Below are 24,052 nucleotides of genomic sequence, written 5' to 3'. Positions count from 1 at the left end.
TGTGACCGCGCCGCCGCCCTCCGCGCGCCCCGCCCGCCCGCCGCGCGTCCGCGGCCCGGCCGCAGCCCCAGGCCGCCGAGGGAGCGGCGGGGCCGGCGCCATGGCCGAGCGAGGCCGCCTCGGCCTCCCCGGCGCGCCCGGCGCGCCCAACACGCCCGTGCCCATGAACCTGTTCGCCACCTGGGAGGTGGACGGCTCCAGCCCCAGCTGCGTGCCCAGGTACGCGCCGCCTGCCGCGCTTTGTTCCCGCCCGGCACCTGCCGGGGGTGTCCGGGCCGCGGCCTCCGCACGCCCCCCCCGGCCCGGGCCGCCCAGCGGAGCCACCGCCGCCCCCTGCGGCCCCGCCCGCGCCCCCGCCAGCCCGCTGGCCCGACGCGCGCAGCCGCCGCCCCCCGCAGCGCCAGCAAGCGCGGCCCGGGCCCCCCAGGTCCCAAGCGCCCGAGCCGGGGGCCGCGCTCAGCTTCCGAGGACCCTGTGGTGCTCAGGCCCAGGGGGACCTCGGGGCTCCCGGGCGGCGCTCACCTGGCTCGCCGCAGCCGCACCTGCACACCTGCCTCAGTGCAGCGCCAGCCGGGGCCGCGAGGGCGCTTCCTCTCCCGGGTACCACACGCTTCCTTTCGCGTCCGGCGACACTGTCAGACCCCAGCCTGGGAGCCAGCCCCGGCGCACTGGGCGCGCAGGTCTCGGTTGTACGGCCCGTGCAGCGCGCGGTGGAGATGCTTCGTCCTGCGGGGCGGGGTCGTCCTCGCCGGTACCTGGTTGGAGCTGTCCCTCATATGGAGACGTCGCCAATTCAGTACTGCCCTTTGCGCCCCCCTGTTGATCTTGCCCTTGCGTGAAGGCTGGCTGCTCTGCACTTGGTAGGGGGGCGCACCGTCGCCCAGCGGTAACGACTGGACAGGGTTTACCCTCCGGCCATAGCCCAGCTTTCTTTGGACTTGTCGGCTCCCTGTTTCTCCCGCTCAGTTGGAAACTTGTGTGATTTCTTCGTGACTTGGTAGTTCCTGCTCAGGAAGCTCCCAGGCTAAGGAGGAGAGAGTCACACTCTCCGGAAAAGTTCTGGTTCTAGAGTAGACAGCAGGCTAGAAGAGGAGGCAGGTGGGGATGGTGAGAGCTCTCCCTGGGGAGATGGGAGGGTGAGCGGACCTTCCAGGCACTGGAAGTGGCCAGTGTGCCTTGGGGGGGGCCCACGTGGCATTGAGTTGTTCCACCGCTAGCTAGTCTGCTGCAAGTGCCTCTGGTGCTCTGCCGTGGCTCCCACAAACCGCATTTCCGAGGGTGGTGTTAGAGTTGCCCTCCTGGACTGCAGGGCTGGGATCTCAGGGCATTGGTTTTGCTGAGTGGACAGGAAGGATGCCCACCCCACAGGACTCTTGCACCTGACAGGGCCTCCCGAGGGACCCAGTGTCCATGTGAGACCTAAGGGTCAGCATTGGCCCAAAGTCTAGGGCTGAGCACTGCAGATGTGCCTACTTGCCCCTCTTTTGGGAAGTATCTGGGGCCGCAAAGCCAAAGCCAGGAGCATCTTCCCAGGCCTGGCTGCCTCGCTCTTCCAGGCCTTGGCGATTGCCCTAGTGTCAGGTCTCACAGCCCCACAGCCTGTCTCCTCTCTGTCCCTCTGAGTCACTGCCTCACCCACAGCCCCAGGACCTTCTATTGGCTGTGGGCCCTCCCCTGCCCCAGCAGTGCAGCACACAGCCCGCCCTTGCTGAGTCTCCACAGCGGCTGCCTGGGGCTCTCCAAATGAGCAGTGAAGTCTTTAACCCAAGGGAGGTGGGGGCATTATCAGCCCCACTGTAGAGCTGTCCTCTATTCTCGATGGGTCTAGAAAGCCCTCTCTGGTGTCTGTGAGGAGGGCATGGGTAGGGCAGGTGGGGGTAGGATCGGGGCACCTGGGCTGGGCAGCACTAAGTGCTAGGGGTCTTGGGCTCTGGCCTGGACAGGGCTGGGGGGAAGGGTAGGTAGGAGGACAGGACTTGTTCTGTGGGTGTGGAGTTAGTTGATGGGCGGAGGGGCGGCTGGCGCAGCTGTTAGGGTGGGAAGACGCAGTTTGTTCTTAGAACAGGCTCAGCCTCATGATGAGCTCCTGCCCTTCCCTGTCCTGGAGCACAGCCCCACGTGGTGGGCTTGCCCCCAGCTTTTCTTTGTGCCTGCTCTGCCTGTCCATGCACCCTCAGTCTGTTAATTAGTTTTGCTTATTTGGGGACTCTACATAAAGGATTTCATTCCTCCTCTGCTCTTTTGTACTCCTCACTTTGCGCAGCCATTAGGTTTCTGGGCTGCGTCTGTGCTGATGGCTTCCAGTGTGTTCCCTGCTTCATACTATTCCCTGGCATGATAGCAGCTCGGCTCTGATTCTGTCAAGGGACCATGGCTTGTTTCCAGTTTTTTGGCTAACTACAAGCCACGTGCTGCTGTGGACATCCTTGTGCCTGTCTTCTGCCTGTGACTCTCTGGATGGTCAGGGCCTGTCTTAAGCATGTGCTGCCAGCTAGCAGGATTAGGGTGGGAGTCTGCATGCGCTCAGTGTTACTGCTGGCAGTTTTCCAGAGTGGTTGTGCCTGTTCCGGCCCCCACTGACAGGGGACCAGAGTCCCCACTGCTTCATATTTGTGCCAACATCTGACTTTTTAATTTTTGCCAGTCTGGTGGGTGTGAAATGGTATCGTAGTTGTAACTTGAATTTCTCTGATTACTAATTTAGGCCCTTTGTACTTCCTTGTCAGTGAAATTCCTGTTCTTTTGCCAATTTTCTTTCTCTTTTATTCTGCTTGATGAATTTCAGCAGTTTCTCTAGGGATAGTCATCCTTTCTTGGCTAACTGTTGAAAACGTCCCAGTCCAATTCTGAGCATCTACTCTCTGAGCAGCCTTTCGGTCCTTTCGGTGCACTGCCGTGTCGGCCTGGCGGAGTGTGCACACTGACCATTTGCCTGGCTGCGGTGCTGGTCTCGTTTTATTTCTGGGAGGCAGCTGGAGAAGTCTGTCCCCGTGAGCTTGTACCGGGGCACGCTGGGCTATTGTTGGGGAGGCCTGTGCGCTGTGTTCCTTGTGGCACCTTTGGCTCGGCGCTGTTAGAAATGGTGCTCCTAGGTGGACCGTGGGGTATGTGACAGTGCCCATCTATGGCCTCCGTCAGCCAGGTTCTCAGAGCGTCTTCCTGGTGCCCATGTCCCTGAGTGCCCCCACCCACTCTTCAGCAGGGGCTGGGCAGCTTTGTATCTTGCTCTTCCCACTCCATTGTCTTTTCTGTTGATGTTTATTAATTTGTTTTTATTTTAATTAATTAATTAATTTATTTTAGTAGAGACAAGGTCTTCCTATGTTGCCCAGACTGGTCTTGAACTCCTGGGCTCAAATGATCCTCCCACCTCGGCCTCCCAAAGTATTGAGATTATAGGTGTGAGCCACTGCGCCTGGCCATCTTTTTGTTTTTTAGAGACAGAACCTCACTTTGTGTCCCAGACTGGGGTGCAGTGGCTCAATCATAGCTCATTGTAACCTCTAAATCCTGGGCTCAAGCAATCCTTCAGCATCAGCTTCCTGAGCAGCTGGGACTAAAGGTGTGCCCCACCATGCCTGTCTAATTAAAAAAATTTTTTTTGTAGAGGCAGGGTCTCACTATGTTGCCCAGGCTGATCTCCAACTCCTGGCTTCAAAAGATCCTCCCATCTCAGTCTCCCAAAGGGCTAGGCGTACAGGCACAAACCCCCATGCATGGTCTGGAATTATCTTTTGGTTTCACACAAGCCACGTCCAGTTTATAATTGGAAGTTCTCTGACTCTGTAGAGCAGGTTGGGGAGAATTCACATTTGTATGGTACTGAGTCTTCTAATTCATGAACAAGCTATCTCTCTACTTGGGTCTTTAATGTATTTTGAGAGCTTTACAAGATTCTGCTGTCATGCATATCTTTTGTTAGATTTATTCCTAGATGCTTGTATTTTAGAAGTCGTTGGTAAAAGTCAGCTTTTTATTATGTTTGTTGCTAATATATAGAAATTCAGTTGATTTTTGAAATCGGTGATTTTACCGTTTTTAACCTAGTAACTTACTATAGATTATTTTGCATTTTCTAAGTGTGTGTTTTATCTTTTGCAAAAGACAAAGTTGTTTCTTTTCAGTCCTCATACTTTTATTTCTTTTTCTTGCCTGGCTGCACCGATTGTCACAGTGCAGTGTTGAATATGGATAATTGTGTGGGTACCTTGTTCTGCTCTGACCTTAAGGAAGGTCTCCAGTGTTTTACCATCAAGGATGACGTTTGCTGCAACTTTTTGTGGATGCCCTTTATGTAGTTAAAAGGCCCCATCCTATTCATGGCTGCAAAGGCTTTTTAAAGAAACTGTTATGAATGGATATTGAATATAATCAAATACTCTTTTTAAGAGCATTATATAATTTTTGTCATTTCATTGTTAGTGTGATAAATTCCATAAATTGATACATTTTTTTTTTTGAGATGGAGTCTTGCTCTGTGCCCAGGCTGGAGTGCAGTGGCACAATCTTGGCTCACGCAACCTCTGCCTCCCAGGTTAAAATGATTCTCCTGCCTCAGCCTCCTGAGTAGCCGGGACTACAGGCACGCACCACCATCCTGAGCTAATTTTTGTATTTTCAGGAGAGATGGGATTTCACCATATTGTTCAGGCTGGTCTTGAACTCCTGACCTCTTCATGCCCCCGCCTCGGCCTCCCAAAGTGCTGGGATTACAGGCATGAACCACCTCGCCCGGCCCATCAATTGATTTTCTAACATTAACTTATTCTTGAAAAAATACCAGTTTAGTCATATTGTGTTACCCTTTTTAAAAATTGGTGGATATTTATTTATTTATTTATTGTTTTGAAACAGGGTCTTGCTCTGTTGCCTGGGCTGGAGTGCAGTGGCCTGATCGTGGCTCAAGCAATCCTCCTGCCTCAGCCTCCTGAGTAGCTGAGACCACAGATACATGCCACTGGCCCACTAATTTTAAATTTTTTTTTTTTTTGGAGACGGAGTTTCACTCTTGTTACCCAGGCTGGAGTGCAATGGTGCGATCTCGGCTCACCGCAACCTCCGCCTCCTGGGTTCAGGCAATTCTCCTGCCTCAGCCTCCTGAGTAGCTGGGATTACAGGCATGCGCCAGCATGCCCAGCTGATTTTTTGTAGTTTTAGTAGAGACGTGGTTTCACCGTGTTGACCAGGATGGTCTCGATCTCTTGACCTCGTGATCCACCCGCCTCGGCTTCCCAAAGTGCTGGGATTACAGGCGTGAGCCACCACGCCCGGCCTAAATTTTTTGTAGAGGCAGGATCTCAGTATGTTGTTCAGGCTGATCTCCAACTCCTGGCCTCAAGTGATCCTCCCACTTCAGCCTCTCAAAGAGCTGGAACTCCAGCTCTGTCCACATTGGTGGGTTTAGATGATTAATATCTTGTTTAGGACTTTTGCGTCTGTGTCTGGGGTCTATACACTTCCTTTCTTCTGTAGTCCTCATCAAATTTTGGTGCTAAGATTTCCTTGCAAAATGAGATGAGTATTTCCTCTTTTGCTATATCATGGCGTAGCTTATGTAAAACTGGAATCATTTGTTACTTGAATATTTGGGATAATTCGCTTATAAAATAACCTGACTGGCCGGGCCTGCATGGTTCACACCTGTGATCTCAGCACTCTGGGAGGCTGAGGTGGGTGGATTACCTGAGGTTAGGAGTTCGAGACCAGCCTGGCCAACATGGTGAAACCCTGTCTCTACTAAAAATGCAAAAATTAGCTGGGTGTGGTGGCAGGCGCCTGTAATCCAAGCTACTTGGGAGGCTGAGGCAGGAGAATTGCTTGAACTCACGGGGTGGAGGTTTCAATGAGCTGAGATCTCACCATTGCACTCCAGCCTGGGCAACAAGAGTAGAACTCCATTTCAAATAAATAAATAACCAAACTTGAATTGAAGTTTCTTTGTGGGAAATTAAGCTACTGATTCCATTTCTTTACTATTTGTAGGACACTTCTTACTCCTTCAGTTAGTTTGAAAAGTTGAGCCGGGTGCAGTGGCTCCTGCCTGTAATCCCAGCACTGTGGGAGGCTGAAGTGGTTAGATCACCTACGGAGTTAGAGACCAGCCTGACTGATATGGTGAAAGCCCATCTCTACTCAAAATACAAAAATTAGCTGGACATGGTGGCGCACACCTGTAGTCCCAGCTAGCTACTTGGGAGGCTGAGACAGGAGAATCCCTTGAACCCAGGAGGTGGAGGTTGCAGTCAGCCGAGGTTGCGCCACTGCACTCCAGCTTCGGCAACAGAGTGGGGCTCTGTCTCGGAAAATAAATAAGTAAATAAAAAAAATAAAAGTTGTATTTTTCTGAATATTTGTTTCATCCGTATTTTCAAGTTTATTGGCATAAAGTTGTTCACAATACTTGTTATTATATTCTTTTTAAAAATTTTAATTGATTTTTTTGAGATGGTGTTTTGTTGCCCAGGCTGGAGTGCAGTGACGTAGTCTTGGCTCACTGCAGCGTCTGCCTCTCGCCCCAAGTGATTCTCCTGCCTTGGCTTCCTCAGTAGCTGGGATTACAGGCGTGCACCACCAAGCCTGGCTAATTGTTTATTTTGAGATGGAGTCTTGTGCAGTGGCTCAATCTCAGCTGATTGCAGCTTCTGCCTTCTAGGTTCAAGCTGTTCTCCTGCCTCAGCCTTTCTAGTAGCTGGGACTACAGGCGTGTGCCACCACACCCGGCTAATTTTTGTATTTTGAGTAGAGACAGTGTTTCACCATGATGGTGAACTCCTGACCTCAAGTGATCCACTCACTTTGGCCTCCCAAAGTGCTGAGATTATAGGCGTGAGCAACTGTACCCGGCCAGTTTTTGTATTTTCTATTAGAGACAGGGTTTCACCATGTTGACCAGGCTGATCTCAAGCTCCTGACCTCAGGTAATCCACCTGCTTGGCCTCCCAAAGTGCTGGAATTGCAGGGGCGAGCCACTGTGCCCAGCCTATTTATATTCTTCTAGAGACCAGGTCTTTTTATGTTGCCCAGGCTCATCTCAAACTCCTGGTCTCAAGCAATCCTCCTGCCCTGGCTTCTAAGGAATTATAGGCATGCACTACCCTGCTTGGCCATTTAACATTTTTTTTTTTTTTTTTAAGAAATAGGGCCTTGCTCTGTTGCCCAGGCTGGAGTGCAGTGGTACAACCATAGCTCACTGTAACCTTGAACTCCTGGGCTCAAGTGATCTTCCTGCTTCAGCCCTCTGAGTAGGTGGGGCTACAGGCATGTGCCACCATGCCCAACTATTTTTTTTTTTAAATTGTTTGTAGAGAGGGGTCTCACCATGTTGCCTGGGCTGGTCTCAAACTCTTGGCTTCAAGTGATCCTCCCACCTCAGCCTCCCACAGTGCTGGCTAAGTTCTGTAGTGCTGTCCTCTTTTAATTCCTCATCATTACTATTTGTGTGGGCTGAAATGCACCCTCCTGATCTAGCTCCCCTAAGGGCTTATTCGTTTTGAAAAATGAATATTGCTGTTCTATTATAATTTCTTAAATACAATCAGCTCATAATTCTTCCTTTTAAGTAATGCTTTAGCTACATTTAATAAGCTTTACATGTAGTATAATTCAAATACAGTATTTCTAAATTTTCATTATTCCTTCTTTAACCTTATGCAATATTTTAAAAGTTCTTACTGTCCAAACGTGTTTTCTGAATTATTTTCTACTGCCAATTCTCTTCTGTTTTTTCCCTACTTATTTCTAATTTAGTTATGTTGTAGTCAGAGAAGGTGGTCAATATGACACCAAGTTTCTAACATTTTTTTGGAACCTGGCTAGGTGTGGTGGCTCACGTCTGTATCCCAGCACTTTGAGAGGCCGAGGCGGGCAGATCACCTGAGGTCAGGAGTCCAAGACCAGCCTGGAAAACGTGGTGAAACCCCATCTCAACTAAAAATACAAAAATTTGCCAGACACGGTGGTGCGCACCTGTAATCCCAGCTACTTGGGAGGCTGAGGCATGAGAATCACTTGAACCGGGTAGTCAGAGGTTGTAGTGAGCCAAGACTGCACCACTGCACTCCAACCTGGGTGGTAGAGTGAGACTCCATCTCAAAAAAAATTTTTTTTTGGAACTTGCTTTATGGTTCAGTATGAGGTCAATTTTCATACATATTCTGTTTGTACTTAAAAGGAATGTATGTTTGTTAGTGGATGTTGCAGTATTTGATATCTGTCCATTAGATCAAGCTTGGTTTTTTGTGGTCTTCAAGTCTGTTCTTTTTTTTTTTTTTTTTTTTGAGAGTCTTGCTCTCTTGCCAGGCCAGAGTGCAGTGGCACGATCTCGGCTCACTGCAACGTCCATCTCCCGGGTTCAAGTGATTCCCCTGCCTCAGCCTGCTGAGTAGCTGGGACTACAGGCGTGTACCAGGCTAATTTTTTGTATTTTTAGTAGCACACCTGGCTAATTTTTTGTATTTTTAATAAAGATGGGGTTTCACCGTGGCCAGGATGGTCTCGATCTCCTGACTTCATGATCCGCCTGCCTAGGCCTTCCAAAGTGCTGGGATTACAGGCATGAGCCACCTCGCCCGGCCCATTTTTTATTTCTTTGAGACAGGATCTCCCTCTGTCACCCAGGCTGGAGTGCAGTGGGGCGATCACAGCTCACTGTAGCCTTGAACTCCTGGGCTTAATCAATCCTTTCACCTCAGCTTCAGTGAAAGTAGCTGAGATGGTAGGTGTGTACCACCACACTTGGCTAAATTTTGTATTTTTTGTAGAGACTGGGTTTTGCCATGTTGCTTGGGCTGGTCTTGAATTCCTGGGCTCAAGCAATCTACCTGCCTCAGCCTCCCAAAGTGCTGGGATTATAAGCATGAACCACTGCACCCTGCCACTTCATGTATTTTAGAGGCAATGTTATTTAGTACATACATGTTTAGAATTGTAATTCTAGGTGTTTTGAACTTTTTATCATTGTGTAACTGGTTTTCTATCTAGTAATGCTTTTTGTCTTAGTGTTGACTTTGATGTCAGCATTCTTTTGGATAATTTTTCCCTGTTACCTATTTTTCTACCCTTTTTAAAAACCTTAAAAATGTATACCCTTACATGTTAGGTGTGTCTTTGGTTATACAGGATGTGTCTAGATTTCATTCTCATTCACTCTGACCACGTTCGTTTTTAACTGGAACATTAATTTCATTTACATTTATCTACATTGCTGATATTTGGATTCATGTCTACTGTTTTGTTTTGTGCTTTTTATTGTCATGTATTTTTGTATTTTTTTTGTGTTACCTTATTTTGCATTGATTTTTAAATTTCATTCCCCCCCATTTTTAGTGAAATTTATCATTACTTTTATTTCTTTAGTAGTTACCCTGTAAATTTTTTTTTTTTTTTGAGACAGAGTCTCGCTCTCAAAAAAGAGAATGACACTTTTTTTTGAGAGCGAGACTCCGTCTCAGTGAGCCGAGATCGCACCACTGCCTCCACTCCACAGGCTGGAGAGCAGTGGTGCGATCTCAGTTCACTGCAACTGCCACCTCCCAGGTCAGGTGACCCTCCTGCCTCAGCCTCCCGAGTAGCTGGGACTACCGGCATGTGCCACCACACTCGGCTAATTTTTTTTTGCATTTTTAGTAGAGACGAGGTTGCTCCGTGTTGGCTAGACTCGTCTTGAACTCCTGACCTAAAATGATCTGCCCATGTGGGCCTTTCAAAGTGCTGGGATTACAGGCACTAGCCACCACACCCGGCTGACCCTGTAAATTTTAATGTGTGTGGTTAATTGTATCTTTACTTTCCTGCTGATTTACATTGGATCTTAGAGCACCTTATTCTAATCCAACCCTTTCATATTTATATGCTTTTGTTACAGTGTATTTTAATTGCTTTCTTAAGAAGCCCACAAGATGTTGTTATTGCTCTATGCTGTGAATGTTTGATGAGCTTCAAAACTCACCACTTCCTTTGTTCCTCATTCTTCTTGCATCTCAGGTATCATTTTCCTCCTCCTGTTGGAAATTCGTTCTTAGGATTTCCTTTAGTGAGGATCTGCTGATAACTAACTAGCTTCTCTTTCTGTTTGTCTAAGGATGTTTTTATTTTTATTTATTTTTTATTTATTTATTTATTTTTTTTTTGAGACGGAGTTTCGCTCTTGTTACCCCGGCTGGAGTGCAATGGCGCGATCTCGGCTCACCGCAACCTCCACCTCCTGGGTTCAGGCAATTCTCCTGCCTCAGCCTCCCAAGTAGCTGGGACTACAGGCGTGCGCCACCATGCCCAGCTAATTTTTGTATTTTTAGTAGAGACAGGGTTTCACCATGTTGACCAGGATGGTCTCGATCTCTTGACCTCGTGATCCACCCGCCTCGGCCTCCCAAAGTGCTGGGATTACAGGCTTGAGCCACCGCGCCCGGCCTAGGATGTTTTTATTTACCTCACCCTGAGCAGGGGGCATATGCTGGCTGTAGGGTGCTGGGGTGGCGTGTGCCCCTCCCATGGGTCCAGGCAGGGCGTCCCTGGCTTTGACTCCAGCTTTGCTGTGAGAGGTCGGCGGCCATGACGTGCTGGAGGGAGGCGTCTGGGTGGCTTCGTGGTCACGTCACTGTTGCCAGTGGTCGTCTCATGGTGGGTACTGGTGTGGGTTCTCTTGTGATTGCCTGAGTCAGGGTTACTGGGCTTGCTGACCTTGTGGATTGATGATCTTTGTTAGTCCTGTGGTGTCCTCAGCCACTGTCTCTTCCGCTGGTGCCTCTGCGCTGTTCTCTGACTCACCTCTGGAGCAGCAATTGGACGTGTTGCTCTTCCTGCTGGGTCCTCCTCATCTGTAAATGCACAGGGTGGTGTTGGGGCAGCGGCCGGTTGGGGCAGTAGCTTGTCCCCTCCCCTAGCTTCTGTCCCGGTGCTGGCACTTCTCCTCAGGACGCGTGTTGCCTGTTGACCCCACCGGCCTGCACGAGACCCTCACGGCGGTGCCCCATCTGCCTTGCTCAGAGCCCACACAGTATAGCTCCTTGGCAGATGTTCCTGTAATGGAACCAAGATGCCACGCCAAGGAGTGTGGTTTCATTTTGAGTGGTGGGGAAGTCGCTGGACTATTTTGAGCGTATGTGCTGGGGAGAGCAGTGCTGCTGGAGAGGCAGACCACAATGGAGGTGGAGACTGCCTTGGGGTGTGCGGGTGGACATGGGCAGGAGGCGTTGTTCGGGGCTTGGGACTGGACTTTCTGCGGTGGTCTGCAGTGCTCTGGGGAAGATGGGCTGCTCCGAGGGAGGGGCTGAGGAGGCCGACCTGGGCAGCTTGTGGCCTGTGGGCTGGGCAGCACTTGGGCTGGGGCTGAGGGGCAGCAGGGCGGTGCCCTTAGCCTGGAGGATGCCCATAGCCTTGGGGATTGGGAGGACCTGGCCTGTCACCGTGGCCCACACAGTACGTCCACGCCGGCCTGTCTGCGCAGGCATGCTCTGCTTTCAGGATGCAGGCCTAGAGACCTCTGGCTGCTCTGTCCTGCTGTCAGCACTGCAGTCACTGCTGGGACTGGCTTTTGTGCAGGAGATGGGGGGCAGGGGGCTGCAGTGCCCTTGGGCTAAAGGGTGCTTTCCTTGGATCTGGGCACTAGAACCAGCCCTCTCCCTCTCTCTGCCCAGCGTTGTCGGCATGCATCCCAGGAGGGTTTGACGGACTGGGCAGCCGTGGTGCTGTGGCAGGGCTGGGGCTGCTGCAGAGACCAGGTCTGCGGTCAGTCACAGCCACTGTGGTCTCATTGGACCCTGTGACGGGTGTGTGGTGGTGGCAGGCAGTGGCGTCACTGAGGCAGGGTGCTCAGGTGCAGGTGAGAAGGGGTGGCAGGATGGGGGTTGTACAGTGCTTTCCCCAGTACTGGGGGCAGGTGTGGTGTGCTTATTCCCACCTCGACGTGGAGGGTCTCTGTAGGACAGGTGCCCACTGAGGGCAGCCCCGATGCTTGTGAGCTGCTGGCTTTGCAGTCCGGTGGGACCTGGTTGGCTCAGCAGCTGCTCTGAGAGGCAGCCCTAAAAATAGCTGGGTGTGGAGAGGCCATCCCCTTCTGCTCTGCAGGGCGTACCGACGTGTGCTCAGCTCAGGCCCGCTCTGCAGTGAGTGAGACCGTGGCTGCTGGTCATGGTGCTGGGGCTGTCAGCAGCTCCCCGAGGGCTGCAGCCTGTGGAGGCTGGCGGTGCCCCGTCTCACCTGGCAGATGGGGGCAGGCGCTCCAGGAGCTCTGGGTAGCACTGGCTGCTGCTGGGTTGCTCTTAGGCCTGGGACGTTTGTGGCTGTGGCCTCAGGTCCTCTGAAGGGTCAGGGGCCATGCTGGGTGCCCTGGGGTGCAGGTGCCGCTCCACAGAGGATTCTGGACCCAAAAGGGGCAGGAGTGGGCAGGGGAAGACACTGGGGAAGGAGTGGGTCTGCCCGTTCTGCCGGGGGTGCACATGGGCCTGGGCTAAGCAACCCCCTCTGGGCCTGGCTGTCTCTCGCCACCGCCCCAACCAGCCTTTCCTCAGCAACCCCTGGCCAAGCTGTGAGTACCTCCTGCCCCAGACACAGGTGGCATCTGGCTGAGTGCAGAGACACGCTGTGGCCCAGCCCGAGGGCACTGTCATTGAGTGGGGGGAGGGGTCAGTGCCGTGGCTAGGGGGTGGGATGGGGTTGGGGGAGGATTTTCCTCAAGGCAATGGCTCTCTTCACGGTATAGCAAGGAGACAGTGGGGTTCTAATGACCCCTGAGTCCTGAGACAAGGTAGGGTAGGCTGGAGCACGGGAGGAGGCTTGGAGGGGCCCTCAGTCCCTGAACCGTCCTCCCACGGCCTCTCAGGCCAGCATCCTGGGCCTTGCTCGACAAAGGAGTTTGGACTTCACTGGTCTCCACGGGCTTGAGGCCCAGGCAGTCAGCTGGCTTGGTCCAGTGTTGCGTCTCCAGTTTCTGTGTCTCAACGGCCCCATGCAGCCTGTATCCCAAAAGTGGGTGTCGTCAGCAGCAGCCGCGCACAGGCAGCCCAGCTCAGCCAGCTCCAGGAGCCGGGTGTGCCTTGAGCTGAGCAGTGAAGTGGCCACTCACTACAGCCTCCCTTTAGCCTTCCTGAGGATGCCTTTCATCTTGTAGAGATGGTCCGTGTGGAGGTGAGCAGCACTGTCCCCTCCCTGGCAGGGAAGGGCGTGGATCCACAGCGAGGCAGGCCTGCAGGTGCACATCCCTTTTCTCAAATGTCGTTCTTGTTTTGACAAGCACAGGGGTCGACCGAGCTGATACTGACGGGAGGGAAGGGGCCTGGCCTTCGGCCGCCATCCTGTAAGCTTGGGCCCTCTGCTGGTCCCCTCCTCTGTGGCTTTGTTCTCTCCAACCCCCTGTGAGTCCCACGTCTGCATCGGGACAGAGGTGACCAGGAGCCGGTTGACAGCTGGGATGCCACAGCGTCTTTTGTTTAATTTGAGCCTCGTTTCCCAGTGTAATTCTGTAGTTGACCTTGCAAGAGGCATTGATGATATTTCTTTATTATCTGACCCCCAGCCGGGACCTCCCTATTTTTAGATGCAAAAGAACTGGGCAAAGGTTTTCATCACTATTGCGCCCTGGGCTGATGTGCAGGTATTTCCGGGCTGCCTTGAGACCAGTGCCTGCTTCCCTGGTCCTGGACACAGGTGGGGCAGGACTCCCCCGCAGCAGTTGAGTTGGGCTTGCTCCTGCTCCATTTGAGGGTGGACATACCGCATCTTCCCAGTCGCCCAGGGAGCACCTCAGGAGGGTGGGCAGCAGGAGGCTGATGCCCTGCTGGCAGGGAGTCCCTCTTGGCCAGGCCTTCCCAGAGCCTCTGAGTGCTGAGGAGGGGGATGGCTGCTCAGGCTTTGGGCAGTGCCTGCTGGTGCCTCTCGGAGGTGCTCCGTGGTGGGGCCCGGGAGGGTGGGCCTTCCACATTCTCAGGCTGCCTGTGTGCCGGGGTGGGTGTCAGGTCATGAGGCCCCTCTGTCTGGCCTAAGTCTCTCCTTCCCCACCCACTTCAAGCCTGGGATGTGGCCTGGGCCGGGGGAGCAGATGGAGAGCTTTGGTGGTGAAGACTCACCCTGAGGCCTGGGCTCTCCTGGCCACCTCGAGCCCACTTTCCCCTGCAGCCAGGACTCTGCTGTTCCTCGTGCTGTGGCTGCTGTGGTGGCCCTGGGCGGCCCCTGCTCCCTGCCAGCCTGCTCCTTGCAGTCAGTCCTGCCGTTCCTTCGGCTCCCGCAGTTTCCAGCTTGGCCCTGGACTTCCTGTTTTCCCACCTAGCTGGACGTGAAGGTTGTTGGGCCTTGGAAAGTTAAGCCACCACACCCGAATCAGCACACTCGGCTCGCCTGGCTATGGCTTCAGCCGGAAATGGAGCGGAGCATGGCCTGTGTTTATAAATACAGCACCTATCAGGTCCAGCATGTCTGTCTGCTACAGGAGGCATGGGCTTTGGGCGTGAAGAACAACTGCAAGGCCACAAGGCCAAGAGGCATCTCACCAGCTGGGAGGCCGGCGTGCCTGACCTGGCGGCACAGAGCCAGCCTCAGGCGCGAGGGGAAGGGAGGGCAGGCCTTAGCGGGGGTCCAGGAAGGCCGAGAGGCTGCGGTGGTGGCAGCCTGAGAGCCATGTGCCCGGCCAGCTCAGCGCCTGCCACCACTGCCCCTGCGCTCACTGCCTGAGTATTGGGGAACGTCGGCCTGAGGGGCGGGGACCTCAGCTCCCATGGGCAGCTCCTCCACCAGCCTCTTGCTTCTCAGACCCTTGGCAGGTGGTGACGACTGGGGCGGAGTTGTTCTGCTGCTGTGGTCCTGTCGAATTGGACTCAGGGCAGGGCTGGGAATCACGGCAGGTGTCTGCCACTAGTGCATGGCCTGTGCTGGGGCCAGGGTGGGTGCGTCTCATGCTCTGCCCCTTACTCTCTGCACTTGCCTGGGGAGAATGTGCCGGGGTGGAGGGTGGCAGCCAGGCTCTTGGGCTGCACCTGGCTCTGGCAGGCTGTTGAAGGTTTCGGAGGTTTCTTTTTTTTTTTTTTTTTTTGAGTTGGAGTTTCACTCTTGTTACCCAGGCTGGAGTGCAATGGCACGATCTCGGCTCACCGCAACCTCCGCCTCCTGGGTTCAGGCAATTCTCCTGCCTCAGCCTCCTGAGTAGCTGGGATTACAGGCACGTGCCACCATGCCCAGCTAATTTTCTGTATTTTTAGTAGAGACGGGGTTTCACCATGTTGACCAGGATGGCCTCGATCTCTTGACCTCGTGATCCACCCGCCTTGGCCTCCCAAAGTGCTGGGATTACAGGCGTGAGCCACCGTGCCCGGCTCAGAGGTTTCTTTAATTAGCAACATGATATCCAGAGATTGCGACTGTGGCTTGTGCAGCTCCCAGCCAGGGAGCGGGAACAGGGACAGCCAGCCTGGCTTCCTGGCCCGGGCCACCTGAGGTTTGGCTTAGGCTTTTATCAGAATGGCACCTCCCCCAGGATTCGCCAGCCTTCAGTGCACCAGGCCCTGCAGGGGTTCCGCTTATTCCCTGGGAAAATCTCCAGCACTGATTAGGGGTAACTCTTGGTAGGTGGTTGGGTTTCCCTGGTGTGGAGGCACACAGAGAAGAGGGGGTGCAGTTCCTAAAGGGTATGGCTTATGCCTCACCCCACCCCGCCCCCGGAGCAGCCCGCTTTCCTTTGACTGGGGAAGAGGCAGCTGTCCAGGGTTGTCCTCAGCTCACCTCCTGGAGAATGCCGTCCCTAGAAAGGGGACCCAATAGTGGGATCTGGTGCACACCACCCACTGCCTCCCCTGTGCCTTCCTGGGGCTCAGCAGCTCTCAAGAGAGCAGACAGCTCGGGCTGTGGCTGCTCTGTGGGTTGGATGTGGACGCTCAGGCACTGGATCCGGCAGCGTGAGTGGCCACAGAACAGAGACCCAGAGAACGGGCGCCCAGAGGCTGCTCTCAGGGACACTGGCAGCAGTTGTGCCCTGGGGTCGCTGTCACCAAAGCGGGAATATTCTATGAGTGCCACACATCTGCGGGAGGTACTGCTTGGGGGTGGGCGCTATGGCTGGGCACCCCCAGCAGCCCTACTCTTGGGGCACGGGCTGGGTTCCCACACTTAGCACCTTTCTGCTGACCTGAACACCCAGAGCACAGCAGCAGCAGCAGCAGCACCATTAGGATTTCCAACTAGCCATTTGTGTTAAGAGTGAAAAGAAGACCTTGTTTAGACTCATTGAAAAAAGATTCCAGTGACTGTCCTGCCTGGTGTCTTTGCCGTCGCCTTTAAGGGCCATGCGGCCGGGCATCCATCCGTCCTCTCTCAGCCGGTGGGCCTGGCAGCACGTCTTTTGCATGTTATTGCCTAGAGAGCGGTCAGCTGGGATCTGGAGCTGCACAGTCGGGAAATGTGTAGCAACAGACACTGTAAGCATTCGATGAGTCTTCACCTTGCTGAGGGGGTAATTCAGGGGAGCAGTAGGGAGTGTGCTGGGATCGAGATCAGAGGGAGGACGCCCTAAGGCCAGCCCTGCGCCCCAGGGGCCAGCGTGGCCCTGGGTCCTCGGGGGCACCTCCTTCTCCATCTGCAGAGGAGGTGGCTTGGGGCGAGCATGTGCCTTGGAGCAGTAGAGGCCTTTGTGGGGGCCCCTGGGGTTTACAGGAACCCTGGCTGCAGCTACCCTGTGTGGTTTCTGTCCCCATCTTCTCTCAGCTTCCCTTGGCCCCCGTGTGCCCGACTTGGCACTTCAAGATTTGCTCCCTGGAGACAGTTGCCTTTGCTAGAAGAGAAGCCCCTGGAACCAGGGCCAGCCTGCTGTCACCTGCCCGCTGCTCCTGCCCACCGGAACCATCTTGAGTCCAAACTGGCTGAAATTCTAGCGGGAGCTCTAGGCCTCTGGGAGGGTCTAGGATGTTCTAGACCCTTGGGCTTGTGGGGCAGTAGAGTGGGGGGCTGGGGTCCTGGGTGCCCTCTGGAGAGACTGCTCTGGTGTCAGCCAAGTGGTGGGCACCTTCTGGGCTTCGTGGCTGGCTTCTCACGATGGCTCAGGGAGTCCAGACGGCCTCCTCGTCTAGGTGCACACCTGGAGTCTTTTACTGGGTGGCTTGGAAGAGGCTTGCAGGGCTGTGGTGCCTTGGCTCACGGAGTGCAGGCAGCAGTGCGCTCTGCTGCGTGGGGCTGAGTCTCACGGAAAGGCGACCAGCAGGCTCCTTTTGGCAGGGCAAGTCTGTGCAGCAGGAGCATCCGGGCCTGTCACTTGAGCTGTAGTGTGGTGGTGCCAGCCAGGAGCCAAGCACAGACAGGAGATGGAGCTCGACCCTGGGGTCTCCATGTCCACGCCAGCGCCGAATCCCCAGCCGGGTTGCTGTGGGAGGGCGCAGGGTGGGCTCTGGACACCTGCCAGGGGTTTCAGCGAGAACCAGGAAGGATTGAGCTGCAGTCTCCAAGGAGCCCAGGGTCCACGCATGGGAGGGAACAAAGGGCGTGCAGGTTCTGGGAAGCTCACTGTGTGATGTCCACCCTTAGACGAGGTCACACAGAGGAAGGTTACTGTGCTGGGAGTTTTCCTTCCGAACACTAAATGCTTACCTCCTGGGAGGGAATGGGTCACACCAGCATGACCCCTGCCCCTGACTCCACGGAGCACCGTGGGAATCGCGTCAGAGTCCTGGGGCCCCACCCGACACCCACGCATTTCCTGTCTTTTCTCAGGCAGTCACCATGGTGCCCAGGGCTGGCCTTGTTTCAGCTTCCTGGCGAGTGCCCCTCGGTCATTTCTGTCCTCACCGTTGCCTCGAATCCCGCTTTTTGCCTTAAGTGCATTCCCAACTCCATCTCTGTGCCAGCTGTGCCCCATGCAGCCTCCGCCACGTCATCGCCTGGTCATGTATTGTCAACCTTCCTGGGTCCTCGGGGTTTAGATTTGCTCTGGTGAACAGCTTTGTTGAAAGCCTGGGTTGGCTTTTTGTTGTTTTGTTTTGGGAAAAAGTCTTGCTCTGTGGCCCAGGCTGGAGTGCAATGGCAGAATTTCGGCTCACTGCAACCTCTGCCTCCTGGGTTCAAGCAATTTGCCTGTCTCAGCCTCCCAAGGAGCTAGGATTACAGGCATGCACCACCACACCCCGCTAATTTTTGTATTTTTAGTAGAGGTAGCGTTTCAGCATGTTGGCCAGGGTGGTCTCAAACTCCTGACCTCAGGCGATCCTCCCACCTTGGCCTCCCACACCTCCGATTACAGGCATGAGCCACCGTGCCCAGCCCGGGTTGGCTTTTAACTGGCAAGTTTAATCTGTGTTTCTGTGTGATGATGTATTTGCATATATCCCTGTCATGCTGATCATTTTGATTCTGTTTTTTACCACATTTCCTTTGCTGCATTTTGTTATTTACTCTTTGGAAATTAAGGATGGATCAAGATGGAGTTTATTTTTATTTTTGGGACAGGTTCTCACTCTGTTGCTCAGGCTCGAGTGCAGTGTCCTGATCAGAGCCCACTGCAGCCTCAAACTCTGCGGCTCAAGCCATCCTCCCTTTTCCGCCTCCCAAAGCACTGGGATCACAGCATGAGCCACTGTGCCAGGCCTGAGTTTTCTGTGTTACCCACTCCAAGAAATCTGGTTTGTAGTCCTTTGTGAACTGTTACTAATTTGCTTAAAATGTGAGAGGTCTGTTGACATTTAAGGATAGTCAGCTGGGCATGGTGGCTCACTCCTATAATCCCAGCACTTTGGGAGGCTGAGGCGGGTGGATCACCAGGTCAGGAGATTGAGACCATCCTGACTAACATGGTGAAACCTCCTCTCTACTAAAAATACAAAAAATTAGCTGGGCGTGGTGACGCATGCAGCACTTGGGAGGCTGAGGCAGGAGAATCACGTGAACCCAGGAGGTGGAGGTTGTGGTGAGCCAAGATAGTGCCATTGCACTCCAGCCTGGGCAACAAGAGCGAAACACCATCTACAAAATAAAAAATAAAAAAAAAAAAAAAGATGTTCAACAGCCCTACAACCCTCTCACCCTCCAAAGGAAGGAGAATGCAGGAGAAACAGCAATGCCCTTGACGGCTGGCTGTGCTGCTGCTTTGCTCGCTGTGGCCCCGCCCCTCCTGGGATGACATTTGTTTTCCTGGAGCACATCCTGCAGAAGCTCTTTCAGTGCCTGAGGATGGCGTTTTGTCCCCCTCACACTTGGGGATCACAGAGTCCTAGGTTGACAGTTTTGTCTCCTCAGTACTTTGATGATTATTTTATTGTATTCTGGCGTCTGTTGTGGTTTTGAGGAGTCTGCGATCAGCCTGTTCCTTGTTCCTTATGGGTAATGTATGTGCTCTGCGGTGCCTTTTAGTGTTTTTCTTTGGATTTGGTGTGGGTTTGTTACCAACATTGCTTTGATTCTCCTTGGGACTCGCTGAATACGAGCATCTCTCTTCTTGTTTTGGAAGAATCCTCAGCCAGACATTGCACCTCCATCTTCGGGTGGAAGCTGCCTGGTCACCTTCCCGAGTCTCGCTGTGCGTGGGGCTGCGTGTGCCTCTGCGCATGCCTCCTTCCATGGGAGCCCCTCTCAGCTCCTCACCAGCGCCCATAAGTGCAGCAGACCTCCCCTTGTGGCTGTGTTGAGAAATATGGCCAGCTGGTCCCAGACCCTCAAAACAGAACACGGGTTTTGCCTGGTGCCCATGACATCAGCGGGGAGTGAGAGGAGCAGGTGGCTCCCTTGGCCGTGTTCAGGGCGTGCCTGTGTGGCCTACTACCTCTGGGGCTGAGGCCACATAGGAAGGAGTCTGGGTTGTGGGAACCCCTATGGGAAGCTGTGCTGATCCTTTTGAGACCTGTGACAGCCAAGGGCACAGGCAGTGAGATGGGGCTCAGTGCCTGGGGCTGAGTTCTGAAGGTTTTGTGTCTGACCTGCTTCTTCCCAAATGGGAGCTCCCTCCACAGGTGCTGCATGGCTTCTCTGCAGGGTCCACAGCCCAGGTCCCGCTTTACTCCTCTGCCTGCTCCTCTCCTGGGCAGACCACAGACTGGGAGTTCAGGAGGTGGATTCCAAGGTCTGAGTCCCCTTCGGGACAGCAGTTCCGTCCTCTGGTCCCCCTCCCGCCCCCAGGGGCCAGTAGGTTTCAGACACCTTCCTGAAACTCCTGGGGAGGGCCGGGGGGGGGTGCAGCCTTGATTCCTAAACAATAAGTTGGTCCTAAGTGCATCCTCTTGATGTGGGGCAGAGGAGAAATCTGAGACAGTCTAATGCTCCCACCATGCACATGCACACCCACCATGCACGACGCATACACCATGTACATGCACACACACCATGCATGCACATGCACACACCATGTACCATGCATGTGCACACACACCATGCACGTGTGTGCACACATTGCACACACACACACCATGCATGCACACGTGCCATGCATGCTCACCCACCATGCACGTGTGCACACACCCCATGCATGCACACACACACACCACACACACACCATGCATGTGCATACACCCCATGCATGTGCACACAACCCCATGTACGTGCACACACACCATGCATGCACATGCACCATGCATGTGCACACACCCCACACATGCATATACACACACCACATGCACACACAAACCATGCATGTGCACACACCATGCATGTACGTACTTAACACCATGCACACACACATGCACACACACACCCTGGCCCTGGGATGCCAGTCCCCACCGCGTCCTGCTGCAGGTGCTCCTGGTTCCCTCTCATCACCCAACAGCTGGAGTCATCCTTGTGCCCACAGCCATGCCCCATGTGGAGCAGGTGCGGTTCTGCCCTCCCCTGGCCTGTCCCAGGTGGGGACTCTATGCTGGGAAGCTGCCCTGTTGCAGGCATTCCTGTGGTGCTGCTGCTGCGTTAGCTGTCTGCAGCACAGGCTGGCCAATCCTGGGGTACTGGATAGACCCTCCTGGAAGCCTGTACCTGGCCGTCCTGCCGCTTGGGGACACAGTGTCTCAGGAGAAGATTCTGGCTGCTCCTTGGGGTGCTGGCCTGTGTGACCTGGCCTTGCAGGCACCCCATGACATGCAGTCGGGATGTGCCTGGGACTCATTGGGCTTGTGGTGGCCACTTAGGAGAGCTGAGCACTGCAGATGCCAAAACCTGGGACACCTTCTTGCAGGCCCACCCTTCATCCTTTGCCCCATGGGCCACTGGGGAGGGAGGAGGTGGGAGGTTTTGGCAAAGCAGCCTGAAGGTCCAGGCTGACCCAGGACAGGCGACCAGCCTGGCCTCTCACGCTCCTCACTGAGAGTCACAGCCTGTGGCCCATGACAGGGCCACCCAGGATAGGGGCTTAGTCCCAGGGGCCTGCAGCGTGAGGCCTGGCCCACAGGCCTTCCCAGAGGGGGTTTTGGGAGCCTCCCCCAGCTGTCACAAGCACCTGCCTGTGCCTTGTCTGTGCCAAAATAGCCCCCGCATGGAAATGCCCTTGCTGGGCAGGGCACATTCCTGCTGGGAGACACCTGTCAGGTTCCTGCCTGCCTGGGGCCATGTGGAGTGTCCAGCCTGGGGGTGGCTGTGGGGTGTTGGGGCTGGGGCCTGCATCAGCGATGCCCTGTCTCGTCTACAGCCTTGCCTGGCTTCCCCTCAGTACGGCTGCCCATAGGCAGTGGCCCCCGCCTGTTCAGCCCGACTCCTCCTGCACTGGCCCCATCTGTCTGCCTTCCCGACGCTTCCTCCTTCCAGACTTCAGGGGCAAGGGAGTGGGCTCTGGCTGCAGAGGCAGTGCCAGCCAGCTGAGTGGGTCAGCCCTCAGGCCCCACCTGACCCCAGGGGGGCCCGACCAGGGGGGCATGGGAAGGGGAGAGCTGTTCCCACCTTCAGGCTGATGCAGACCAGGCCTGACTTCGTCTTGAGCAGTGGAAGTATGTGCAGGGCCCCACCCTCTCCCTCTGTCTGCATAGCGCTCCACCGAGGGCCGAGTGTGTGCTCTGTGCCCACAGCAGAGTCAGCCCAGGCTGGTGGTCATGCTTACAGATACACGTGGCCACACAGGTCACTGAGCACAGACCCAGACGGGACACAGCTCAGAGCGTGCACCTCGGGGGAGCCAGGGCATCCCTTCCCAGAGCCCCTCTTGTCCGGCAGCCTCGGGCGTGTGTGCACGATATGGGAGGTGGGAACAGAGCTGGGAGGGGGCTCCCCTCCATGAGGGTGGGGTTCCCCTCCTGCTGTTGGTGAGGCACACCTGTACCTGGGGCTGCTGGGCTGGAGGTGGAGGAACAGGGAACTGCCTCTGGGCCTTTGGGTGACCGAGACAGGTGCAGGCCCAGCAGGTCTAAGGCCAGGGCCTCCTGATGGCTTTACCCAACTTGGGCAGTGGCCACAGGCTGGCCGGAGCACATGGCGTGGTGGGGCGGACCCCTGTCCTGAGGCCAGAGCGCGTGGCGTGGTGGGGCGGATCCCTGTCCTGAGGCCGGAGTGCATTCACAGCACTGTACTCACAGCCACCTTGGAGGCCTCCCTGCTATGGGGCAGATGCTGTTCTTGGAGCCCTGGTGCTCCCAGGAGGCACCCTGGGCTCAGCTGGGCTCCTCTAGGCCAGCGCCTGGCGTGGCTGTGCTGCGCTCTGACTCCAGCTCCATCGCATTCCTTCCCTGATTCTGGGGCAGGTGGGGACTACCTCTTCCCCTCTCCATGATGGTCAGGGCTGGCCTCTGCTGAGGCAACCTTTCACTGGGGCCAGGCTTGGAGACCCAGTGGTTCCAGACCTCGGTGCAGTCCGTCTGCAGGGCACCTGGCTCAGCCTGGCCCTCTCACTCCACAGCAGCCACCCTGGACCCTAGCACTCACTGGCTGGTGGGGACGCTGAGAAGGCACCCTGACCTTCTGTCCTCATTAGCAGAGAGCACCCATGTCCAGATAAGGCTGGACATTCAAGAAAGTGGAGTGAGGCTGGCAAGAGCTGGCAGCTGCCCCAAGCAGCCCGGGCGAGCCTCAGGGCGGGCTGGGTGGTAAGTGCTGGCGATGCAGGGGCAGAGAGCCCTGTGGAGGAACTCTCTCCTTGAGGATGGCCGTGCCCTGGGGCCAGGCTGCAAGGATGGCTGGCAGGCACCTGGAGCCTGGGCGGGGATGGCAGGGCATGGGCTGAGCACTCGGGGCACCAGCCTGTGACATTCCTCTGCCCGGGGCAGCAGGGCATGGGGCGCGTGTGGCCAGCTGCCACCACAGGGCCCCAGCTCCCACGCAGGCAGGCGCGCGACCGAACCAAGGGGGCAGCTCCTGGAGACAAAGGCTCCTCAGTTTTCCCTTCTAACAAAACATAGTCAGCAGGTTTGGGACCAGCTGTCTGGGGTCTTAACCATCTGTGCTCTGCACGCCCTCCCCATCCCGTGCCTGCCTGGAGGAAAATAGGGGGTTGATATGGGCCTCGAGGGCCAGCTGGCTGCGGGTGTGTTTCTCAGAAATCCATGAAGTGCTCCCTTGTCTTGCTTGGGTTCTGCACTGTCCTTGGGAGTGGCGCCGCCGTGTGCCAGGGTCACAGGGTTGGCCATGCAGCCTCTCCGGGAGGCCTTGGGCCAAACACAGGATGCAGTCCAGCCATGATGGCACCCAAGGAGTGCAGAGTGGCTGGGCGGAGGAGATCCTGGTCCACGCCGCTGTGTGGAGGGCAGGGCCCTCAGGTGACCAGACTCTATGCAGGAGCGAGTGCCCTGGAGTGGCTGGGTGGAGAAGATCCTGGTCCATGCTGCTGTGTGGAGGGCAGGGCCCTCAGGTGACCGGAGTCCATGCAAGGTGCCCCCCCCGCAGAGTGGCTGGGCAGAGGAGATCCTGGTCCACACCACTGTGTGGAGGGCAGGGCCCTCAGCTGACCGGAGTCCATGCAGGAGTGAGTAAGGACAGGGCTGGGCAGGCGGCTGGATGGGTCCACCCAGAGAGGCTCAGTGAATGAGTAAATGAATGAGTGAAAGCACGCACACCCCATTCTCCAGCGGGGCCAGAGTGTGCTGTTGGGTGAGCCTGGCTTCCTTCTTGGGGTTGTGATCCTACGTGTGGGAGGACCCTATGGGGAGGACTCCTTGCAGAGGTGTAATCAGAGTAAAAGCCGGTC

The 24,052-nt window shown here is 55.2% G+C and overlaps 1 protein-coding gene across 6 annotated transcripts in view; it reads left to right on the top strand.

The window, feature by feature from the left end:
- The first annotated feature begins 6 nt into the window (after nt 1-6).
- The window catches only part of PACS2 (phosphofurin acidic cluster sorting protein 2), an 81,572-nt gene continuing 57,526 nt past the window's right edge, over nt 7-24,052 (top strand). For all 6 annotated transcript variants that reach the window (XM_032267612.1, XM_032267609.1, XM_032267611.1 and 3 more), the window contains exon 1: nt 7-219. In XM_032267612.1, the coding sequence (XP_032123503.1) occupies nt 101-219 (119 nt within the window). In that variant the 5' untranslated portion in view covers nt 7-100. The remainder of the gene's footprint in view (nt 220-24,052) is intronic.

The sequence above is a fragment of the Sapajus apella genome, unplaced genomic scaffold, assembly GCF_009761245.1.
Source record: "Sapajus apella isolate SASKATOON/1434 unplaced genomic scaffold, GSC_monkey_1.0 scaffold170, whole genome shotgun sequence".
NCBI classification, from domain to species: Eukaryota; Metazoa; Chordata; class Mammalia; order Primates; family Cebidae; genus Sapajus; species Sapajus apella.
Note: the sequence above shows the minus strand (reverse complement) of the source record. Positions and strands in the feature narration are given on the sequence as shown.